Genomic DNA, 21,876 nt, shown 5'->3' with positions numbered 1-21,876 from the left:
CACGCCATGTCACTAAACATTATGACCACCTGACCGCTTCATCTAGTGAAGAAAATATAACTTCGAATTAAATCTCCCCACATTTAGTTTTGACCAGCAGGTGGCGCCACTCCGCACGTTAACTTCAGACGACCCTTGAGGTTCAACACCTTTTATCAACTTAAAATGACTGCGTGTGAGTCAGAATAAATGAAATAACTATATTTACCTTAAGGTATTATTTAGAGGGGAGCAGCCCGTATCACCCCTAATAGAAGTAATATAATTTCATCTTACATGACTTTATGAGGTCCAGAGTGCAGAACACTTTATTATTAATGTGTCAATAAATCAGCAATTAATTCTGTTATCACCAACTTTATTTTTTTTTACTATTTACTAACTACAGCAGCAGCGTCAAGAATAGTACTAGAAGTAGCTGTAGTAGTAGTAGTAGTAGTATTGATATCACATTTGTCCAGAGGAGCTCCAAAAAGTGCTTTGTCTCAGCTGCAATAAAAACTTTTAGAATACAGTGGAACCTCGGTTCTTGACCACAATCTGTTCCAGACGGCCGTTTGAGAAGCGAATTGTTCGAAATCTGAATCGATTTTTCCCATTACAAAAAAGCAATAATGCGTTCCAAGCCTTAAAACAGGCTTTTGTAGGAGTGAATGTAGAGTGTCTGCTGCAGGTGGCTGTTCCTCTATGTGTGTGGCCGCTGCATGTGGGAGGGGTTGCCGAGTGAGTGACGTCTCTCCAGAAGTGAAGAGGTGCCCGGTGCGTGTCCAGCTCTGAATGTGCGCTTCTGTGCAGTTTGGCTGTGACAAAGTCATAAACCAAGTCACGCTCTGTCCCAGACTCGCCTCATCCCTGTCCCAGCTCCAGCCCACAACAGGACATCAAACCCTGGAGTGGAGGTGTGGAGAGCGAGCACCTCCCCTGTGACACTCTACCACGGTCCAGTGTGGAGACAGGAAAGGTTTTACACCTCAATATGAAGACAAAACAGTCAGTAAATGTAGCTAACGGGACACGTCTGCATACAGAGGCTGCGTTATACACAATAACAAAGCGCGTGTGGGTCGGTCCGCGCGCGTTCGAGTTCTGGATTTTCGTTCAAAATCCGAAGCAAAAAAATTTTTGTTCGAACTCCGATTTGTTGAAAGTCCAGGACGTTCGAAAACTGAGGCACCACTGTATTGAATATCAGCAATGGCCAGCAGGGGCGCTATAAAACTGGAGGCATCTTACATTAGAAGCTTGTAAACTACGGTGTGAATGATGGATTAGTGTCTGCAGCCAGCTCAATAACAATTGTTATTGTGACAACAGCATTTGACCTTCGTGTTGCCTTTATTAGCCAGTCGTCGATTTCAGCCTCATTATTTGGCCACATTCTTCAGCTCTGGATTTGAATGTGTGGGAGTGTCCGAGCGAGTGTTTGGACAGCGCTCCATCCATCACGCTCTCATACAGTAACTGTCAGTGTGAACCGGGTCAAAGGTCCACGCGTATCAAGCCTTTTGTGGGTTTAATCTCTGAGACAACAAACTCTGGAGCCACGGAGCCAACGACTCTTGAGCTGTCAACAGAACCGCCGGGACAAAGGTTCAAGTTCAAGACTCTTAATCAGCCACAGAAGAAGAAGGAGAAGAAGAAGCATTGTTTATGGGCTTATGTGGTGAGGATTAAGACCCGAGAGTTGTTGAAGATCTCACTGCATCACCGGCAGTTTTCCTCTCAGCAAGTTTGTAGTCTTTTCAGGTCTGTGGCAGCTTCTGTGAGACCGTCCCACAAATGCACCCGTCCACCAGACTCACACCGCCCTCTCATTTGCGCCCTCTGCAGGGCACTGCGGGCGCCGCCCTCCAGCCTGTGTCATAGGTGAGGAGGCCCGGACTCTGTCCATGGTTGAGTGCCAAGCTTCTCTCCATGGACCTTCACCCTGTGGTGGCTCTGGTGAGGCGGATGGCTGCAAGTGTGGCTTGATCTTCACCATACTTGAGGTCCTTCTAAGGCAGACCTGGGCAAAGTGTGGCCCGGAGCCCATATGTGGCCCGATGCCCGTATTTTGGTGGCCCATTTGAAGTTGGACTAAAACTAGAACTAATGTGTCAGAATTTTTCTGCCTTTTTTGTTCTTTCTCTTTTAGTCTCCACCACTTCAGCAGTAAATATAGCATGTTCTTGTTTTAAGACTAAAATTTTCTTTCTTTTTTTTTTCTTTTTTTGTGTTTTCTTGTTCCTCAAAATACATAATACTGAAAATATATTTAGAAAAAAATTGCCTTTTTATCTTGAACATCTCGCTCACAGTTGATGTATATTCAAATTAGATGTATATAAAATTAAATATTTCAAGAGGTTTCATGGCATATTTACACTTCTTTTATCCTTAGTTACATTTCATTTAATCTTTTTTTTCAGGTTCATTTTGTCCTTGTTACTTCAGTATATATTCAGTATATATATACGTATTCAGTAAATATCGTCTTACACCACTTGCGTGAATCTTAACTGCAGTTTTCCTCATCTTGTGAGGGTGCCGTCCCACAGACAGCAAAGGCTGGGTCAGGGTCAAGAGGGGTCTGTGAAGGGCAAGAATGGATGAGGTCATGAGCCAAGGGTTCAAGAGCAGGTCAGGAGGTCTCCTTCCTCCAAATGCACATAGTAACCGAACAAACAATGAAGACATGGATGGATTTTTCCATCTTTCACAAGTTTTTTTGTGCCTTAAATCTGAGCGAATGTCCAAGACTCTCATTGGATTCTGCCGCTCCGCAGGTGAACTGTGTGCAGACTTGCTTCAGCACATTTCTCACGATGACTCAGTCCACCTACGGATGCTGACGCTCGTCACCATGACCAAGTACGACGCAGAGTCAAGGTGAGTGGAAAACTACACTTCCAGAAGCAACTTTTCGACATTCTCGCCGTCGTACGTAGCTTCCGTCGGGGTCCCTGTCGATGTCAGTCAGCGTGAAGCTGGACCGTCCATGTGGCAGGGAGGAGACCACGGGACGGAACCAGAACCGTCCCATCAAACAGTACGCCAAAGTGACTTAAAAAGAAAGACCTTCGATTGAGAGAAATGATGTGAAACATTCTTCTGGCAGAAATCATTCAGAGTATACTGAGCACAAAAGTGGAAAAATAGCAATGGTGTTCGAACTAAAATTGCTGTTCACACAAGAATAACTCTATTAGGTTTCTCTATTTATCACTAAAATTTCTGTCAGAAATCCTTCACAGTAAAATGAAACAACTGAGCGGTTTGAAATGAACTGTTCTTTCTCAATGGGGTTAGCTTAACTGCTGCGACGCCGTCCAGCTAAACTTTAGCTGTAATGCTAATCCTTGGCTTTTCCATCACTAGATGAATAAGAATTCGCCCAGCTAGCATAAGTGAGTGCAACTTTTGGTTTCCTGACCATCATTTATCATTTATTTACAATAGAATAAAAGTTTTTTGTACACTTTTTTTTTTTTTAAAGGATGAGCAGAGCATTTTGAGTTGTGAATCGTCATTTATTTTGTCTTTTTCACGACAGCGTTTGAGAGCAAGAAGGAGTCGTGATTATTCTGACTCCGTGATGCCTTCAGGTGCTTCACTTCCTAGATGAACTTCAAGCTGCAGGTATTCTTCCACAGACGTCATCGCAGCTGGATCCACGCCGCAGCAGCTTTTGTCCTCTCCGGCTTTTGTCTGCGGTTGCCAAAACAAATCTGGTCGTTTTGGCTGAATCACCCACTGTCCAATCAGAGTTCCTAGTGCCTTCAGGAATGCTGCTTGTGACGTAACATGAGGAAGCTCGCTGCTGACACTGCGCCGTGTGAAGCCGTCCTCTTTGTTCCAGCTTGCAGCGGCTCCCGGTCCGGTTCTGGTCCTGCCTCAGGTGGATTTGGTTCTAATGTTAATCCAGTTATGGCAGATTACTGTTGCTTTGTTTACACCGCCGCGGTAAACACGTCTGTTTCTATGCAGCTCACAGACGTGGCACCTTCAAGGAAGGAGGAGCTTCACTTGATGTTCAACTTTGAGTCTCTCACGGATGACTGAGCTTCTGGAGCGAGTCCAGACTGAACCTCCCTGTGAGCAAGACACTTCCATATCTTCTATAAAAGTTCTGCGTCTTTCTATCATAAATTCAAAAATACATGGCTGCTCCATTGCAGTACACACAAAAGTAAAGTCAGACCTGGTGTGTATAGTCACACTCGATAGGAAACTGCACCACACTTGCTCACACTCAACACGTCCAGTCCTCACTCACACCCACAAGGGTCTGTCAGCATCATGTTCTCAACATCCCACGAGTGTCACGGCAGCGTAACTTCACACTCGGCGTGTCAGCACAAGCAGCTCCAAGCACAATGCCGCGGTAAAACGATGCTTCGGTGAGTGGACGACGGCCAGGCGGCGCTTCACTGACCCGAAAACAAACACCCGGCGAGCATGTGTGTGTGTGAGAGACAGATGTACATTTCCTGATCTGATCAAATGTGTCACAGTTTTGGAGGAAAGCTGCCACACTACAGAAGCAGACACTGCGAAAGTTGCACCATTTCATCTCGCAAAAATGTGGCTTCAACGTCCACTTGTTCCGGTGCATCTTTTGTATGAGCAAGATCTATTTTCCTTCTTAAATTTAGTGGGTGTAGCTAATATTCCGGTGCGCTCTGTAGTCCAGAATATACGCTAAAGAGTCCCTTCCCTGGTCTTGATCTTGGACTTGGTCTCTGCACTCACTCGACTCACTCTTCTCGACTCGGTCGCAGGTTTGGCGGTCTTGACTCCAACAGCAGCACTGACACCGAACACAGCGACATCTTTCATGCTCTCGCCGCAGCGATGTCACCGCTGACGCTTATTTCCCAGTGTTTTAGAGAACACTTGGCCTTGAAGCTCAATCTTTCAAGAGAATATTTTTTCTGAATTTGGGAAGCGGCGAGGGGGCAGAGGGCTGGGAGTCATGTTGCACGACAACACAGAGGCCCTACTGTGACGCTACATGTGAAGCTTGACAACCACTGAGCGCAACGTCGCCTGCACCTGAACCAGAACTGCGAGCGTCGGACCGACGACCCACCAGGACGACAGCCTTGGTACATTCCTGCGACATGGGTACGAACAGGTGGCTGGCGGGACGACACGGCCGAGTTCCGAAGAAAGAAAAACCTTTCACCGGTTTGAAATCTACGTGACCCTGAGAGCAGGTTTTCCACCCCACGCTCCAACAATGAGGAGTTAATAATAGCCCCGCAGATCTTTTCTTCACCTTCGCTCGCCCACAGATGGAGAAGGAACCCGACACCCTGGGAGGTTCACATCTCAGTCCACCACCTGAATCAGTATTTCATCAGTGGGGTCCTCCGAGTCGACTTCTGCTGAGCTTTATCAGCTGCAGGAAGTGAACAACGCACCTTGTCCCCTCATAACCAAGCAAGTCACTTCCTCTCTCCAAATATGGTCGCACATCCTGCCGCCTGGAGACGCACGTCAACAACTGGAGGCAGTTTTGAAACCTCCACATGTTCCATCACTTTATTGTCCACAGACATTTGTGTTTAGCAACTTCCCAAGTCGCGGTCGCGATAACAATCTTTATAAAGTGCCTTCATTTGTTTGAATCATTGAAGGAAGTTATGCTGAATCACCGCGCAATTTTTCAGTGCGACGTCACTGAAGAAATCATTTGCTTCAGATCAGAACATGACAATCACTGGTGTCACCAGAGTGAGGAGCGACTCAAGTATGCTCCGTGGTGGCTGACTAACCGGAGAGATGCAGAGGTCACCAGCAGTGCTAGTAGTCTGGGTCTTTCGTTTCTACTTTTGCGCGTGATATAACTTTATTCTTATCGTGTTTGTGCGACATCCAAGTTCAGTGTTTCTGGTTCTGATGGGCGCATTCCTCAAGTGAAGAACTCGGATGAAAGGACAAGGGACACTAAAACCATAAACTGGAGCTATAAGGATTTCCAAGTAACCCTCTTCGCAGATGACGCTTTACTGTCCACGGGAAACGCTCATCAGACGATTTACTGCTGCACAAACTGCAGCTCCGATCTTTATGGCGGGAAGTCTGGGACGTGTTACTCAATTATGACTAGCTATCATAAGGAAGTGCGGCTTTGGTCGCACAACACGCAACCTAGTCAACTAGAGAGCAGGACACTGGAGCTGTTCCACCTCCTTCTCTGAGCCACACAACTTCAACATGACTCAGTCCAAAGCATATAAAGAAGTGCCAGGGCTGAGGATCAAGACCTATGAGGGAGGGTCAGACCAAGATCAAGACCAAGCTGAAGCACAAGTCTACGAGTCATATAGACACACACATTTGGTGGCCATTTTTTCCAAAACAAGTCAAGAACTGTATTCAGTTTGGTCTCAGGTCAGGTGGTCTTGACAACATCAGAACTTCAACGTCCGTCAGTATAGATTGTATGAGGCGCTAGTGAACGTACACACACCTGCAGTACAAAGAGACTCTTAAGGAATCCGAGTTTTTTGTTCCTCCAGGGAAAAAACTGTGATGTATTTCAGGTGAGGTCAGTGTTTTTGCAGGCAGGAAGCTCAACTGTGCATTTACTATTTGTCTCTTTCGTCACTTTTATCTGCATGACTTGAACACAATTGTACTTCGTCCGTCGCAGCACCTTGAACTTGACAAGGTGTGGCCCCTCCCACCTCCCCTCCACACACACACACACTGACGGATGACGTAACGCCGTCGTGAGTTTGCCCAGATCAATGCTCAAGTCCTCGACTTGGCGGAAGGCAAACACACCGTCAATCCCGAGAACAATCGGAGACTGTTCGGCCGTCCCTCCCTTGGTCAATAAGTCCAACAGCCAATCACAGTGGCCCCTCTGCACCACACCGCTGTTCATTGATCAATCTGTTTTCTGAGTCACAGCGGTGAGTCAAAGTTGGATATCTTCTCATCAACCATGCAGTGAGGTGGCTGGTGAAAGCAGCACAGGAGACAGTGGTGCGGACTGCAGCTTGTCTCTCTTGATGTGTTGGGCCGTGGACTTGCCCCGGGTGTCCCCCCCAAGTCGCTCACCTGTTGGCCAGGTTTAACTTCTTCACCACCACATGTATTGAAGCACTAGCATACATTGACTCCCAAAAATATTTTTTATTGTTGAGTCAAGGATCGTGGCGTTCACCGAACTCCTCGACAGGAAGCAGCACAGACTCACGGACTGTGACTCAAGGGTGAATCTCCCACCATTTTGTCAGCTACATTTCGCCGCTTGCTCGTAAGTCAATAAAGGTTATCAAAGGCTTCAGACGTTTTCATATGTTCTTTTCCTTGTGACGGGCGTGGACCTGCTTTGTCTGGATCCGTGTCCTCACGTGACCCACAGGAATGTTGCGCTTCCCGTTTTCCTTTTCACTGGTCCTCCAACGTCGATTAAGTGATTATCAATAAGACAGACAGGCGATGATGATGATGAGCTGTTTTAAATGTCAGAAAGAAAAACTTGTTTACGGCGGTTACACCCATCAGCATGTGACTTTTTTTTTAGCATTTGTTGTCCTGGTACATGTCATCCGTGTGTGTGTGCTGAGAACACACGCTTCAAACTGTCTCAGGATGTTGTTCCAAAATAAATTGATTTTTTTAAAGGGGGGTGTTTTGGGGGGGCCCCGCCTCCTCTCCTGTTCCCAGCTGGTGATTGACAGCCAGGGTGGGCGAAGACGGGCGCTTTCGAGCACAAAGACGGGACACCAGCAATAACACGTCGACCGTCCAAACAGGTCCGACCTGCCGCGGTGAGCAAACCTCCTCTATTCAGAACAAATTGGGAGTTAGAAACCGAAAATCATTTGGGAGGAGCCGCTTCAGTTGTGTTGTCTGAACGAAATCGCTTTTGATCCAGAGAGAAATTAATGCTCAGGAACCTGAAATACCTGAGTCGGATCAGGTTCGCGGCTCCAGCGTGTCGTGCTCTTTGGAAGTTGGTGAGGCGCCAGATCACATGACGCGCTGCCTTCACCAGGATCTCCTGTGTGTAGGTGTTGAGACTCTGGCCTTGAGAATCCTGAGACACCACAACATCAGGAAGTGAAGTGCTAAACCACTCCGGATATCTGTATGCTAATATGCTAACTTAGCCACACAAGCAAGTCTGGCGCTGACGGTGGAGTTCTCGATCGCCCTCTAGAACCCCACTTGAGCACCGTGACTGAACTCTCGTGGTCCAATTCCGCAGCGGAACTATGCGGATGAACCGGTGGGACGACCTTCACACACTCAGGATGAAGTTCTTTTATGATCCTATGTGCAAACAGCTGAGTTGTGACGGTTCCCACGATGGTGAACTCTGTCAGGTCGCTGACTTCACTCTCCCGAGACACAGTGTTCCTCCCAGGTCTGTCTCGTGCAGCAGAACCTGCTTCTAGCACCATCATTGTAACCATCCTGTCCAGCCCTCAGGAGTCAACAGTGGCTCTCGCTGTTCCTGTGAATGACTCAACGTGGAAGCACTGCTCCTCCAAGAGACTTCTCCAGGACTTGGATCCATCTGGGAGGAAGCAGAGACATGACCTCGGACAGCTGCCCTCAGTATTCAGCTGATCCATCCTCAGACCAAGCGATGACATCACCACCAAGTTTAAGGACCAACTTCCAGAAAATAGTGTTGCAATGTCCCACGCTGAGGGCGGGTCACGAGTCCGACTGCACTATTACACTGAAGAGTCATCCCAGTTAATGAGCACCGGACAAAGAAACCGCCGGTTGGATTCAATCAATTATTTCTAATAAAAGATCCGAAACCAGATCAAACCGTGTGTGTCATCGTCCGCCGCATCGGAGACGACACGCGATGCAGAGCAGAAGACGAGATCCTGGTTTGATCTGGTTCTTATGTGATGACAGAATATATATATATATATATATACATACATACATACATATATACATACAACATATATATAAATTATATATATGTTATATATATATAAATTTGGTATTCAGAAAATGACATGATAAAAAGTATACATTTAAATTTTAACATCATTAACATCAGAAAGTTTTCATGCTTTATTAACTTTATTAACGAATTAAATTATTTGGTTTTAGTTATAGTCCTCAATGAATGGTTTTCTTAATTCATTATTACAATTCTGTTAAATCATATATTTAAATATGTATTATAATATGTTTAATAGGAATATATATATATATATATATATATATATATATATATATATATATATATATATATATATATATATATATATATATATATATATATATATATATATATATACATATATATAATATAGAATTTTTATTTAGTTTTTTTTATAATATAGATGATGGCTTTATTTATGTCACGAATAATGAAACAATAAAATGAGCTTTTATTTGCTTTATGATTAGATTTATTATTTTAATCTAGATTCACGAAATACTTTCGTATTATTTTACACAAATGGTTTAATTAGTTTGATTTTGTTATTGGTGAAAAGTGAAATTTAAAACTGAGATTGATATAGTCATTGAAGTTATATTTTTCACTGAAATAGTTGTGTGTTTCCGCCCAACAGTTTTTTTTTCCCCAGCGGTTTTCTTTGCTGAACCCGCCTATTAAGCGGATTGGTCCTCCGCCGCGGTGCTCGTCTGTGATTCGCCGCCTCAGTCCACCTGACCGCTCAGGTAGCGTGCCCATACTTGAGCGCAGGTGAGCTCTACCTGGAGCGCAGAGCAGAGGGGGAGGGCTGTGGACTTTACCGCTCCAGAACCATCTTTTGTCAGAGTCGTTCAAGTCGGGTTGAGTTTCGATGGCAGCGAGTGTCGGCCTGGCCATGAATCCGGCACAGACGTCCGAGGAGCGGGTTGTTTTCACGCAGCTGAAGCCGGTGCGGATGTCAGGAGCGGACGGTGCTGAGGACTCGTCCGTGTTTGAGGACGTCAAGCCCGGAGTGAGTTTCACCGGCGGCCCGCTGCGCTGGAGGGCTTCGCTTCTACCTTCCTTAAACCCGCACCTGCCTGAACAACACTGCATTACACTCATTAAACCGCAGTTTCATGGAGCATTTAGAGCATTTTTATCAGCTCACCTGCGCGGGCGGTTAAAGTCCCGAACTGACTGGTGTCACAAGATAAGGATCACACGGAGAATTAAACCGTCAAATCTCCACTTAAGGAGGATTTTTGAGTGTTTTAATCGTACACAAGAAGTTTTATTGAACTTCTATTTTGAGTCAATTGAGACATTTAAAAATCTAAACTCACCTTTGAAATAGTTTTCAAGCAAAAAAGAGGTCGTAAACAGTGGAAACCCAACATTTATTGGTGTGGAACTTCATTCATGTGCTGAGCTGAAGTAGAAAAGCATGTTGTTCTGCAGTTTGTTTGGAGGTAAACACGCTGACATCAGTCGCCGCTGGTCCTAAAACACCAGCGGCAACACGATATTATCTGGGTTTTGTCTCAGGAAATCTCCACCTTCTGGATTGTCTACCTTTATTGTCGTTTTAGTTTCTCTTTTGTGCCTTAGCGTGACACCGACAGAGAAATGGAGATATGTCGAGGAAGATGGTGATATTGGTTTGTTTCCGCTGCTATTCAGCCAAAAACTGGCGAATATCTCGACACTCCTTCATCGGAGTTGGTGGAAATTCACCTGAGACGAACTAAAAGTTCCACTTTTGTTTTTATTTGTTTAAAAAAGGAGTCGCTCCAGAGTTGTATGTGTCTTTTGAAACGTTTTTATAGACGTATTTTTCTCTGTCGTGCGTAGCTCGCTGATGCTAACAGTTAGCAACTGTTCATTTCTGTCTGTGAATTATATGTTGTCTTTGGACTTTTGTTTGTTGTTGACACAAACTAGTCGAGTCGTGAAAATGCAACAAGTAATCTTAGGTGTGATACTTGACAAATATTTCAAGCAAAAAAAGGTATCCACAGAAGTTGACTGTACTTTATCTGAAAGTCTGCAATGAATATTTAATGTGTATAACAGTATAGAAAAAAACAGGTCTAACAGGGGGAAATTATAACAATTGTGAGCTCATTCATGGATCCAAAAACTTCTGTTGACGTTTGTTTATTTATGTATTTGTTTGCTAATGACAAGACCGTCTGGGCTCAGGGTCACAGGTGGTTTCTCTCTCAGGTTTGGTGGGTTGCTCTCCGCTGACCTGACGTTCGTGTCACCATCTCGATCCTGCTCAGACATCCGAGTCAGAACTGCTAGATCGTGGATCCAAAAGTCTCTGGTTGGAGGAGGTTGCAGCCGATGATGTAATGTTGACTTCCCACTGTCCAAACTTGTGTCAGACTTGAGCATAAATGTTTGCACCGTGGAGTTTTAACACCACAGACGCTTTTTTTTAAAAATCATTGCGATATTGTTGATGAACTGAACATTGTTGGACCTGTTACTTGGATCCAAATTCACTGTGTGTGTCGGTCAGTTTGGTAGTGAGTCCAGCTGCAGGTGAGACGCAGGTGGAGGAGTGTTGTTCATGAGTGAAGGATGGAGGGGACTGTGGTGCTGAAGCCTCACCCCAGATCTCCTCTCTCCGCCCGGTTAGTAGCGGGGAGTCTGGACTCTCTCTTGAAGCTCAGACTTGCAAAAGAGAAGCCAGTTGAGGATGTCAGGATGTCTCCACAAGGTGTTCATCTAAGAGCAGGACCTGGGGCAGATCCAGGACACTCTGAAGATGGGGTAGTTGATCTGGACTCAGCTGGACCTCTTATTTTTGGATGCTGCCTCCATGACCTGACCTCATATATGAGGAAGAAATTGGATGCACTGTAGAGTTCGAATCTCTCTCTGGGACGTTTGAGACAGAACATCAGGGGTCCATTGTAAAATTGAACATTTGTAACATATAAGTAAACCTTTTCAATATAAAGAAAAACAAAGTAAAAGTTCGCGATCTCGCCGCAGATGTGAACGTTCCCATCTTTCCGAGGGCTTGACGGGTCGTGTTAGGGCCCCTTTTTTCCGGGCTCCACAAGTCTATTTTCAGGCCGGGTCTCTGTGGAGCAAAGTGCAAGGATGAGTGCTGCATCAAACTTCCATGTGTCGTGTGTACAAACAGAAACCGGACGCTTCAGACGTGTCGGCACTGGAGCGCAGCCAGAGTTGTAAACAGAGCCCAGCCAGGGTCAGGTGATCCGGCCAGCTCTGCTCTGGTGGAAGTGATGATGAGATATTTACTTTTTTTGTGTGTGTCTTTCTTATGATGGAGGAATCCCAACAACAAAAGACTGACATGTCTATAGATCTACTTCCTGTTCCTTATAAAATGATTCAATTCAGTTCTATTGGCTGGATGTTTCACACTGTCTTCAGAGGTGTTAAAGCTAATGCTACATGTATGAATGCTAATTTGTGATCCCAATTGCTTTTATTGTTGATCTCCTGTATGTTATAAATTATAATTCCAGTCCAAAGGCCAGCTCAATATTAGCTGTGGCTACATGAAGAAGCAGAAGATTTCAGTGTTGCTTCATACTCGATTCGTCTCAAATGTGGGTCAATATTACAAGCGAATTTGAGCTGCCACAATTCAGTGAAAGTTATTTTCTAAAACCCGGTGAGAACCTGCGTGTCAGTGAGGGCAGCATCTGGTCGGACCTGTCTGAGCAGAACCCTCATGATCTGCCTGGAGGCAGGACCGGTCCGGGTCGCAAGCTGCGGCGGCGCAGGGAGGAAAAAAAAAAGAAAAGCTAAATGCTTTTGTAATACTGTATTATTTTCTTTCTTTGAAGTATTATTTCTATAAAGCTTGTATCACTTGTCTATTAAAAGAAAAAACTATCAAAAGGCAATTGTTTTACAGCCCATAATAGTAATTATTTCATAGTATAAAAATGACAAAACGTGGCAGAAAAGAATTGATAACAGAGACAAAAATAATAATAAATATAAAAATAAATATATTTATCAAAGTAAGAATGAGAGGTATGAATTATTTTATAACAGACAATACAAAAACTAAAGCAATAATAATGTGATGAAATAAAACCGTATGTTTTACGTAAAATAATTTTATTTATCATTGCAATGAAAAATGTTCATAAAGATACAATTTACTTAAAACATGAAGTGGAAACGATACAGCTAAGATGCCAGTGTAAAAATATGAACCATGGCAAGTGTTTGACTTCATTTAAGAGGAATAAAGTCTGTATGAGGTCAAATGAGGTACAGAGTGGAATTGTGTGAAGTGGTGAAGGTGACATTTTCATGACCTAGTTTTACTAAAATATTAACTTTGTTTAGCCAGAAATATGAAAATGAAGTGTTGTTATGATCAAGTTATTAGTAAATAACTGTTATAATAATAAAGAAAATGTATTTTCAAAACAACAAATGTGAAAGAGGAAAGCGTTTGAGGAAGCAAAATTTGTGGAAAAAGTGGGCGGAGTGTAGGACTCCATCTTAAGATCCGATCACGATAACCGACTTGACGTTTGAGTCCAACAAACATCAGCGCGACGTGGCGCCTGCGTGTCATCAGCTGACCCGTCCTTCACAGATCAGCAGAATCACTGCGGCTCTCTGACACCAGACTCTTGATGCAAATCCCGGTGGATGTTGCTCGGCATGCAAACCAGTCCAACCCAGCGCCGAGAGACTGGCATGGCCGCAGGGCATCCGGCCCTCACAAACTGGAGCTGTGATCTCTCTGGAGCCATTTAATCCGAGTATTGATCGGCAGGAACCATCAGGCGTGACTGGCGACCGGCTCGGGTTACTCTGTAACTGGCTGCTCGCTCTGGCACCAGCGCGCCGCTGATGTCAGCGCAGAAGAATCTGGAAGTGGGTTTCATATCAGTGACTTATTCTGCCATTACTGCGGCGACACACGAGCAAACCACTGTTGTGAGGAGGGTTGCCCTCACTTCTCAGTCACTGATGCGCGACTCCCTTTCTGCACGGTGCTAATGTTCCTTTGATGTCACCGTGGTCCAGTTGTTGTCCGCTCATTTCATCAAGACACAACAGAGAAGGGACAGTCGACAACCAGCCTGCATGACAACAAGGAACACAAGCTCCCATCACAACACTGGTTCAACAGCCACCACTGCGCTGCAACTGACGCATCATTCGACACACGACTTGCAACCACCATCACAACAGCAAATGTCGCTATCTCAGCAACCATCCACTTGACTGACAACAAACATCGCTATAACTTGCAACAACATCAGCTACCTCACAAGCTACAGACACGTCTTAAGCTACACCGACAAGTACACCATCACCACTACAACAAACAGCAACAAACCATAGGCCTATGCTCCACTTATGTGCTAACAGCGGGACCAGATCAAACCAGATAAACCAGATCTCAAAGGTCTGAGCTTCCATTTCCTGCCATGACCTCGTCGTGGTGTCGAGGGTCCGCCCCAGAGGCCCACCGCTATCGGCCTGTTCATCTCAGTCTGAGCAGCCGACGTCCCTGAGCGTCGTAAAGTAACCGACGTGCAGATGCTGCGCGGCCATTACACGTCAGAGTGTGGCTCAACGGCTGCAAGGCAGCTGACCTCCGTTTCTCCTCTGTTGATGTCGGGATGACGTGACTTCTTTATTTTTTACTCTTTCCTCAATACAAAAAGCTTTTCTTATTTTATTTATAATTTTAGTATCTACATGTTTTTTTTTTTAAAATTTATACATTATAGGATGACTTTTTACACTCAAATTATTATTTATAGAATTAATATTTTAAATATATTTTATTTATTTACTTATTTTGCTTTTTCATGGTCAAGATTTTTTCCCCAAAAATATTTTTATTGTATTTAATTTATGTTTGGGTGGATTTCTATAGTCTAAATAACCTTCCAGTTTAGCGATTATTTAAAAAAAAACCAAACATGCTGGACATATGTTTTAAATGTCTATACTGCAGACTTTGGTTACACTTTAGGTCTCGGTCTCGTCTATAATGCATTGTCACTGCATTCATAAGACAGTGCGTTTATCATGTTTCACAGACAATGTTCCTAACCATGTATAATAACTGAAAATAAGGTGCAGAATTTGACAGAATAGTGTTATGTTATTTCTATTTTTTTCCCTTTGACAGTCAAACTATGTGCAGACAGTATGTCTAGCTGTCGTAACAAGCATGTGACTCCCTCCGGTTCATTCTTCATAAGTGTTGAGTTTAGCTGTATAGCTGGTCAGGAGGGCCTTTGAGGATGAATGTGATGAATGTGGGCCTCCACCCATCGGCTTGTTAACTGCTGATAAGAGACTGTTACTGTTCCTTATCTGAGGAAAGATTTGGCAATCATTAACTGGCTCGGTCTTCAGACGTTCCACCACCTGACGCGGATGCGCTTCCTCTTGCAAGAGGACTTTTGAGAGGGGCTTTCAAGGTCAGAGGTCAGGTTGATCCTCCTGGATCTGAGGCTAGAAAACGTCTTCACACCAGCTGACACTTTTGGTTTGGTCGCGTGAGTGGGCCATACCCCAGAAATCTCCCTCATCCAATCTCAGTATTTCACCTGTCAGGTGTGTTTTGATAGTCGTCGAGTTTCTGCTGACTCACTCGTGGGTTGTAAGCCCTTGTTTTGGTTTGTCTGCTGATGCTACGGCCCACTTCAGATTCTTCAGTCTGTGACAGTTTCATTCCCTGTGCTGACCCGATTATATAAAGTTCTGTCACTGATTCCGGGTAAAGCTTTCTCACGTCACATTTATATCTGAAAAATGTGACCAGAATAACTAGAACTAATGGTAACTGCCGTCTAGTGCGGCGACTGTGGAAGAAAACTGTGAAGTGCTGACGGATAAGGAATTCAGTGATAGTAAGCTCATCTGTGTCTTGTCTCTTAGACCCAGCTGGACATGGACAAGTACCTCCCTCAGGTCAACAGTGCTGCCTTAACGCCGTCGCACGACATCAACGACAGGAAATACCGGCGGGAGAGCGCCTCTGTCGTCGACGAGTATTTTGCAGAAGATAAGCACGGCGCCCCCTACAGTTTAAACATCAACGTCATTCTTCCCAGCACCACTCACCTGCGGACGGGCCTCTACCGGGCCAACCCTAAGACCATCCCCCCACAGCAGATCAAAACAGAACCTGGACTGGAGGTTCCATGTTCCATTTCAAGCGGCGGCACTCAGGCTCTCCCGGACTTCACCTCCGTCTTCAGCGTTCCACCAGCGGTCAACGGGGTTTTCATTAAACCGGATATGAGCCCAGGACCGTCCCAGCAGCACAGCCTGGACAATGAGGTTCACATCGGACCACAAGCACCACAGCCCCAGGTCTACCAGATGCCCATCGGCAGCTGTGCGGACCTTACCATGACTCTGTCTCACAGCAGTGCGCCCGTGTCCGGCCACTCCAAGACCATGCTGAACCTCGGCAATATCTCGCTGCAGACTGCCAACGGCAGCTACATGATGGCCGAGCACCAACCGCATCATCACCAGGGTTACTACCAGCACAGCGGGCCCAGCTCCACCCAACACACGGCGCCACACAGCCTCCCTCCTTCACCCCCAAACTCCCAGCCCGGGAGTCCGGATGGTCAGGCAGAGCTGCTCAGCTTAGCAAGTCAACCTCCGCCGCCGTACCAGCAGCACCTGGGCGGGATGAAGGTGACTGGTATGTCCCATCACGCCATGCTAATGACGCATGGACAGGGAGTTCTGACCGGACCTAAGTACAACAGACGGAACAATCCAGAGCTGGAGAAGAGGAGGATCCACTTCTGTGACTACCAAGGTGAGCGCCTTCCAGCTCAGTTCTTCCAACAGAACAAGCTGCAACGTTACAAGTTCTGCTAACGTCAAACTCCACCAGATAGAGCCCAAGCTTCAAATCATGTCAGTGTGTTGCATCGCGATACACTTTGTTCGTCGATGTTCCTTATGTGTCGATGCATCGTATCACAATCTGTTCATCGAAAACATTTGTAGAGCAATGCAAAGCAGGTTCTCATGTGGAGCAGCATCATGACGCTCAGAACCACCAAAATGTATCATAGTAGAGGCGTCATATCCTTCATCAAAGCATTGGTTCACATGGACTAAAGACCCCATGTGTTGAGGTCATTAATTGGGCCACTGTGTTGAGCTTTAGCGTCACTCACTGTGCAGACGTAAATCTTCACTGACTTGTCAGCCTGAGGCCACGAACTCTGAAGTGTTAACACCGTAATTAGAAAGCATCTTCTGACTCCACTCCAGTATGACAAATGACAACAGATGTCAGGGTCGCCACCTTTCTGCTTCTGACACTGAGCATTCTTTTCCTTCGCAGGCTGCACCAAAGTTTACACAAAGAGTTCCCACCTGAAGGCCCATCAACGGACACACACAGGTAACGGTCTCATGCTTTCCCAAACTGTCTCGCGCCTCTCCATGTTTTTGTGAGTTATTCTCTGTTGGTCAAGACGCTACCACGGAACTGCGATGTGCTGATCCTTGTGATAGGCTACTAGTCGGATCATGATCTATGTAGGACGGCTGTATTGTAATGGGCGATGTGTTGTTTCTTGATCCGTGCCTTCATCCATGTATTCTCAAGAACACCAAGTTAACTTGCCGGCCGTGCTGGTGTGTGTCTCATCTGGGTGATAACTGACTGACTTAGGTAGACAGATCAGATTTTGTCCATCATTCATGAGGCAAATATGGTGGGAGGCATCTTATGGCCCGTGGAACAAATCGCGTTGTGGTGTTTGAGTTGCGCGACTCTTGCCTTGTGTATCCAGGTACATGTCATTTGGGGGCACATGATATGCATCGTGACACAGCGATCATGTGTCATGACATTGTTTTGGAACGTCTCGGGTACCTTACACAGAGGTACCCGTTTGATCCACTTTGTTTGGTGCGTTTTTGTTTCCTATTTTTGTGAGAAGCAGCAAATTCTTTGTGTTCTGGTCCAATTATCCTTCCGTAGTTTGTCGACACAACAACTTGCAGTGAAGTTAAAAACCCGTCCTCCCGGATAACCCTAACACAAGCACGAGCAGGCCCTCCGCAGATCCCTCCTCCAAAGTTCTCTCTTTGTGCTCACATGTTTGATTTAATCCCAACAGTCATCTCACCTTTGTGGCCATTAATCCGCGCAGTTTATTCGCTGTGTTGTAACACGGACGGTTGTCGAACGCCCACACACGCACGCACAGTGACGAAAAGGAAAACCTGCTCAAGAATTCGCCCGACGTGTTGGTACCTGTCGCTTCCTCAGAGGGGACAAGAGAAGGAGGGGAGGGGCACGCAGCAGAGAGGGAAAGAGGAAGTAAGACTCTAAAAAAGTGGTGAGGAAACCAGTTTCTCCTGATCTCTTGGGGTAGCAGGGGTCGCCTTTCTGTAAAAGAAAACCGGATTTTCATGTCGGATGAAACTGAGCGTGAAATGAGGAGGAATCAGATTCTCCCGTTTCAGAGACAGATAAGACGAGACTTGTGGATGACAACGCAGGGAGCAAACACTTTCACCGGCGTGAACGTGCTGTGGAGCGCGATGCTGCCAGGAACTGAAGATCCGATCGTGGAAAGTAAAGCCTCAGCACTGACAAAATTTCAAGTGGCTTGGCAGCACAAAAACACAGTTAAGCGAGGAAAGCAAGTGTAAAGTAAATTAATGGCAGTTCTCAAGGTACATCAGGGAAATATACGTAGTATGATCAGAAGGAAATGGCGGGGGGAAAAAGAAAACCAGAAAATCAATCCATTATTGAGGGAAATGACAGTCACTGTAAAGGCAGCAGAAGAAAGCTCAAATAGATGCTTGTCTGGGGGAAAGTGAATCATAGAAATCTTAAGAAAAAATGTCACAGTTTTTCAGTTCCAATTTTAACGTCAAGCTTGGCTGTGTTTTAAACCGTTTCACTGCGTTACAAAGATGGCCGACTCTTTATTGACCTGCTTGTCAAAGATAACTCCCGGTGCCACGGAGCGACGTTCCACTCCGGCACAGGTCGAGAATCTAAAGCTTGTTGTCGCCAAGTGGCCTCCTTCACCTTGACCATGATCCCGAGATTGTGTTTAGATGAAGGAGTATCCCTCTTCACAAACACACGGCGAGCTAATAAAGTCCGAGAGCTCCTCCGTTTATGAAGCTCAGCCTGTTTGCACTTTTGACTCCGCGGCTGTAAACGCTTGTTCCTCTTGTGTGGAGTCATTTGTGTGTGGCGCACTATGGGCCGTGGAGCGGCCGAACGTGTTTCATCTTTAGATCTGAGACGTTTTGTTCGGCGAGTGACTGATGGTGTTTGTGCGTTCTGATTGTGCGTATTGTTGTGTCGGCCCATTATGCTTTCCTCGGCGTGTGTGTTGCTTGTTTGACCACCTGATCAAACACATTAGCAAGTTTTTGGTGGTTTCGTCTGAAGCGCCGTTGAGCGGCTCGTGTTTACCTCCAGAACACTCCAGGCTCTTGGTCGCCGCGCTCCTTCGTCCACAACTTCTTCTTTTCGCCGCGCGGAGATGGATGGCACGTCGACCTTCGACCTCATACAACCTGTTGAGAGCTGAAGTTTATTTGCTCGCTGTGCAAAAGTCGTATTTCATTGTGGTGTTTGTGGAGGATAATGAGAGCAGAGGCGGCGACGCTTTTGACCCCGGACATAGAAGCCAAACACACCTGCACACACACTTGAACGACACGAGCTGGGGTGGGGTGGGGTGTGTGTGGGGGGGGGGATCTCACATTTTAAATCATCTTTATGACATAACAAAACAATAACAGGTGAAACAGATGCTGCCTTTTTAAAGACTGTTTTTCTATGTATTTTTTTTTATCAGTTATTTGTTCTAGTTTTCCGAATCACCTTCAAACATAAAGAGGTGAGAACTGGTCTCTGGCTGCTCTTTGGTCATGCAGCTTGATAACCCACTTATCTAATCTGCTCTTAACAAGCAATTGACAGAGCAAACTGCCAAAAACATTCCACGGAAAAATGTTTGCCAAGAGATCAAAATTCAAACCATCCAAACTTCAAAAATGTTGAGTACAATTTTCATGAAAAAGGAACCAGACCTTACAAAAAAAAAAAGATTAATTTAAAAAACAAAAAAACCAGAAACAGTGTAAGGTTCAATGTCCACGTGATGGAAAAGACGACTCTGCGACTGAATGAGCAGACTGAAGCACTGTTGAATGAAACCTGTCTGACCTTGCTCTGGTATCCTGCAGGTGAGAAGCCGTACCGCTGCACGTGGAACAACTGCGACTGGCGCTTCGCTCGCTCTGACGAACTGACGCGACACTACCGGAAACACACCGGCGCCAAACCCTTCAAGTGTGTCGCCTGCAGTCGCTGCTTCTCCCGCTCCGATCATCTTGCCCTGCACATGAAACGCCACCAGAACTAGCTGTTGGGGGCACAAGCAAACACACTCACATCGGACACCAAAATCCCTCACCAACCTTCAGAGAGTCAAGCCAAGTCAACCTGTTCTCTTTAAAGTTCAGTAAAGGAATACGAAAGCTCTTATCTTACACACACATTTTAGACTTTTCAAATCTTCTGCGTCCCCATTAGGCTTCACTTGATCGCGGACACACTCTCACAGGCAGCGCTAATGCTACGACCCGGCATCAGTTAGGGGCCGTCAACAAATTCTAAAGCGGTCAAAGTATGAGTGAAATCTTCAATAAGGCATTTTAGGAGAGAGAATTGTGAAAAGCTTTTTCATCACACAAGACAATAATGATTGGGAGAATAGAATATGACTAAATGATCATTTGTTCAGATTATTTCTAATATTTCTTCAATAGCATCTGGTCCATAGTTCAAGTCAACTGTTGAGAGACATGAGATACAGCGGACAGACGGCTCAATTTAACCCCTAAATAAAACTGGCAGAGCAGTGTGTCAGACACCAGCGGCTTCTACCAGAGACGTGAAACATGGAATTTCTCATCTCTACACTGAGTTAACTATTATATTTAAACATAAACAAATAATGACGCTGGAGACAAACTCCACTAACAAGTTTCAACAGAAAACAGTTTCAAGAGAGACTGTAGTGTCCAACACATGGAATAGAATGAACGATGAATTTATTATGATAAATATCGTTATTGCCGAAATTACAGCATTTATCGCGATAACTTTGTGAGGAAGTGATGAAATTGAGTTGCAGCTTACCTGAAGAAGAGGTAGAGATGATAAAATAACATAATGAATGCAAAATAGATGAGACTGCAAAGACTGCCTGGAAATTGAAAAAAATATTTTTGCACTTGACTGATTTATTTAAGAATAAAATGTCCAAAACAAATCAGCTTCTAGCACGAAAACAACTGCAGTATCTTTTGTCACCTATCAAACTAGTGGGATTTTGGTGTCTCTCACACACACACAACTCCATCATGAACCGCTGTACATTTGTAGATATGCAGAGAGAGAGAGAGAGAGCGATGAAATGATTGACACTTGACCACATAGTTTTTGGCTCATATCGTTGCTTGAAAACAGCCCCTGCGTCTCCATGACGACGTTAATAATCGGCCGGTCGTACCTGATCCCCCTCAGGTGCGCTATGTTTGTATCCGGACTGTATCCGTCGTCATGGCAACCCGGCCCCTTTCAACTAAATCTTGGACGATCTCTCCGCTGATGATGTAATATAGTGACGTATTTATTCTGATTAAGCAAGAGCTAAATTGAGGTGAAGAAGTCGGCGACGTTGTAATCGAACGGATGTTGCACTGAAGCGTCAGGAGAAGAAACAAGCGATTGAAGTGGACGAGCAAAGCCGCTCACTGCAGGCTGACGGCTGTACATAGTTTTCAACTGTAAATATTTGCTCCTTATTCTATAAATATTTGTGCTTTTATAACTCTTGGGTTTTGAATTGGTTGTTGTCCCGATGATTTGTTTGGTTTTGATACATAATGTGTGTGAAAATTAATAAATAAAATCCTGAAAA

At 45.1% G+C, this 21,876-nt stretch overlaps 1 protein-coding gene across 1 annotated transcript; it reads left to right on the top strand.

The window, feature by feature from the left end:
* Positions 1 to 9,716: 9,716 nt before the first annotated feature.
* klf5l (Kruppel-like factor 5 like) lies at positions 9,717 to 21,876 on the top strand. Its single transcript, XM_053847929.1, has 4 exons — positions 9,717 to 9,926; positions 15,812 to 16,712; positions 17,250 to 17,309; positions 20,135 to 21,876. The coding sequence occupies exons 1-4, from the start codon at positions 9,786 to 9,788 to the stop codon at positions 20,311 to 20,313; spliced, it is 1,281 nt and encodes a 426-aa protein (XP_053703904.1). The 5' UTR covers positions 9,717 to 9,785; the 3' UTR covers positions 20,314 to 21,876.

This window comes from Synchiropus splendidus, chromosome 17 (assembly GCF_027744825.2).
Source record: "Synchiropus splendidus isolate RoL2022-P1 chromosome 17, RoL_Sspl_1.0, whole genome shotgun sequence".
Lineage (NCBI taxonomy): Eukaryota > Metazoa > Chordata > Actinopteri > Syngnathiformes > Callionymidae > Synchiropus > Synchiropus splendidus.
This window is presented reverse-complemented; position numbering and strand designations above follow the sequence as displayed.

Coding starts and splice junctions, on each gene's coding strand:
- klf5l (XM_053847929.1), top strand. CDS start 9,786: ATGGCAGCGAGTGTCGGCCTGGCCATGAATCCGGCACAGACGTCCGAG. Junction 9,927..15,811: donor TTGAGGACGTCAAGCCCGGA/GTGAGTTTCACC, acceptor CTTGTCTCTTAG/ACCCAGCTGGACATGGACAA. Junction 17,310..20,134: donor CCATCAACGGACACACACAG/GTAACGGTCTCA, acceptor GGTATCCTGCAG/GTGAGAAGCCGTACCGCTGC.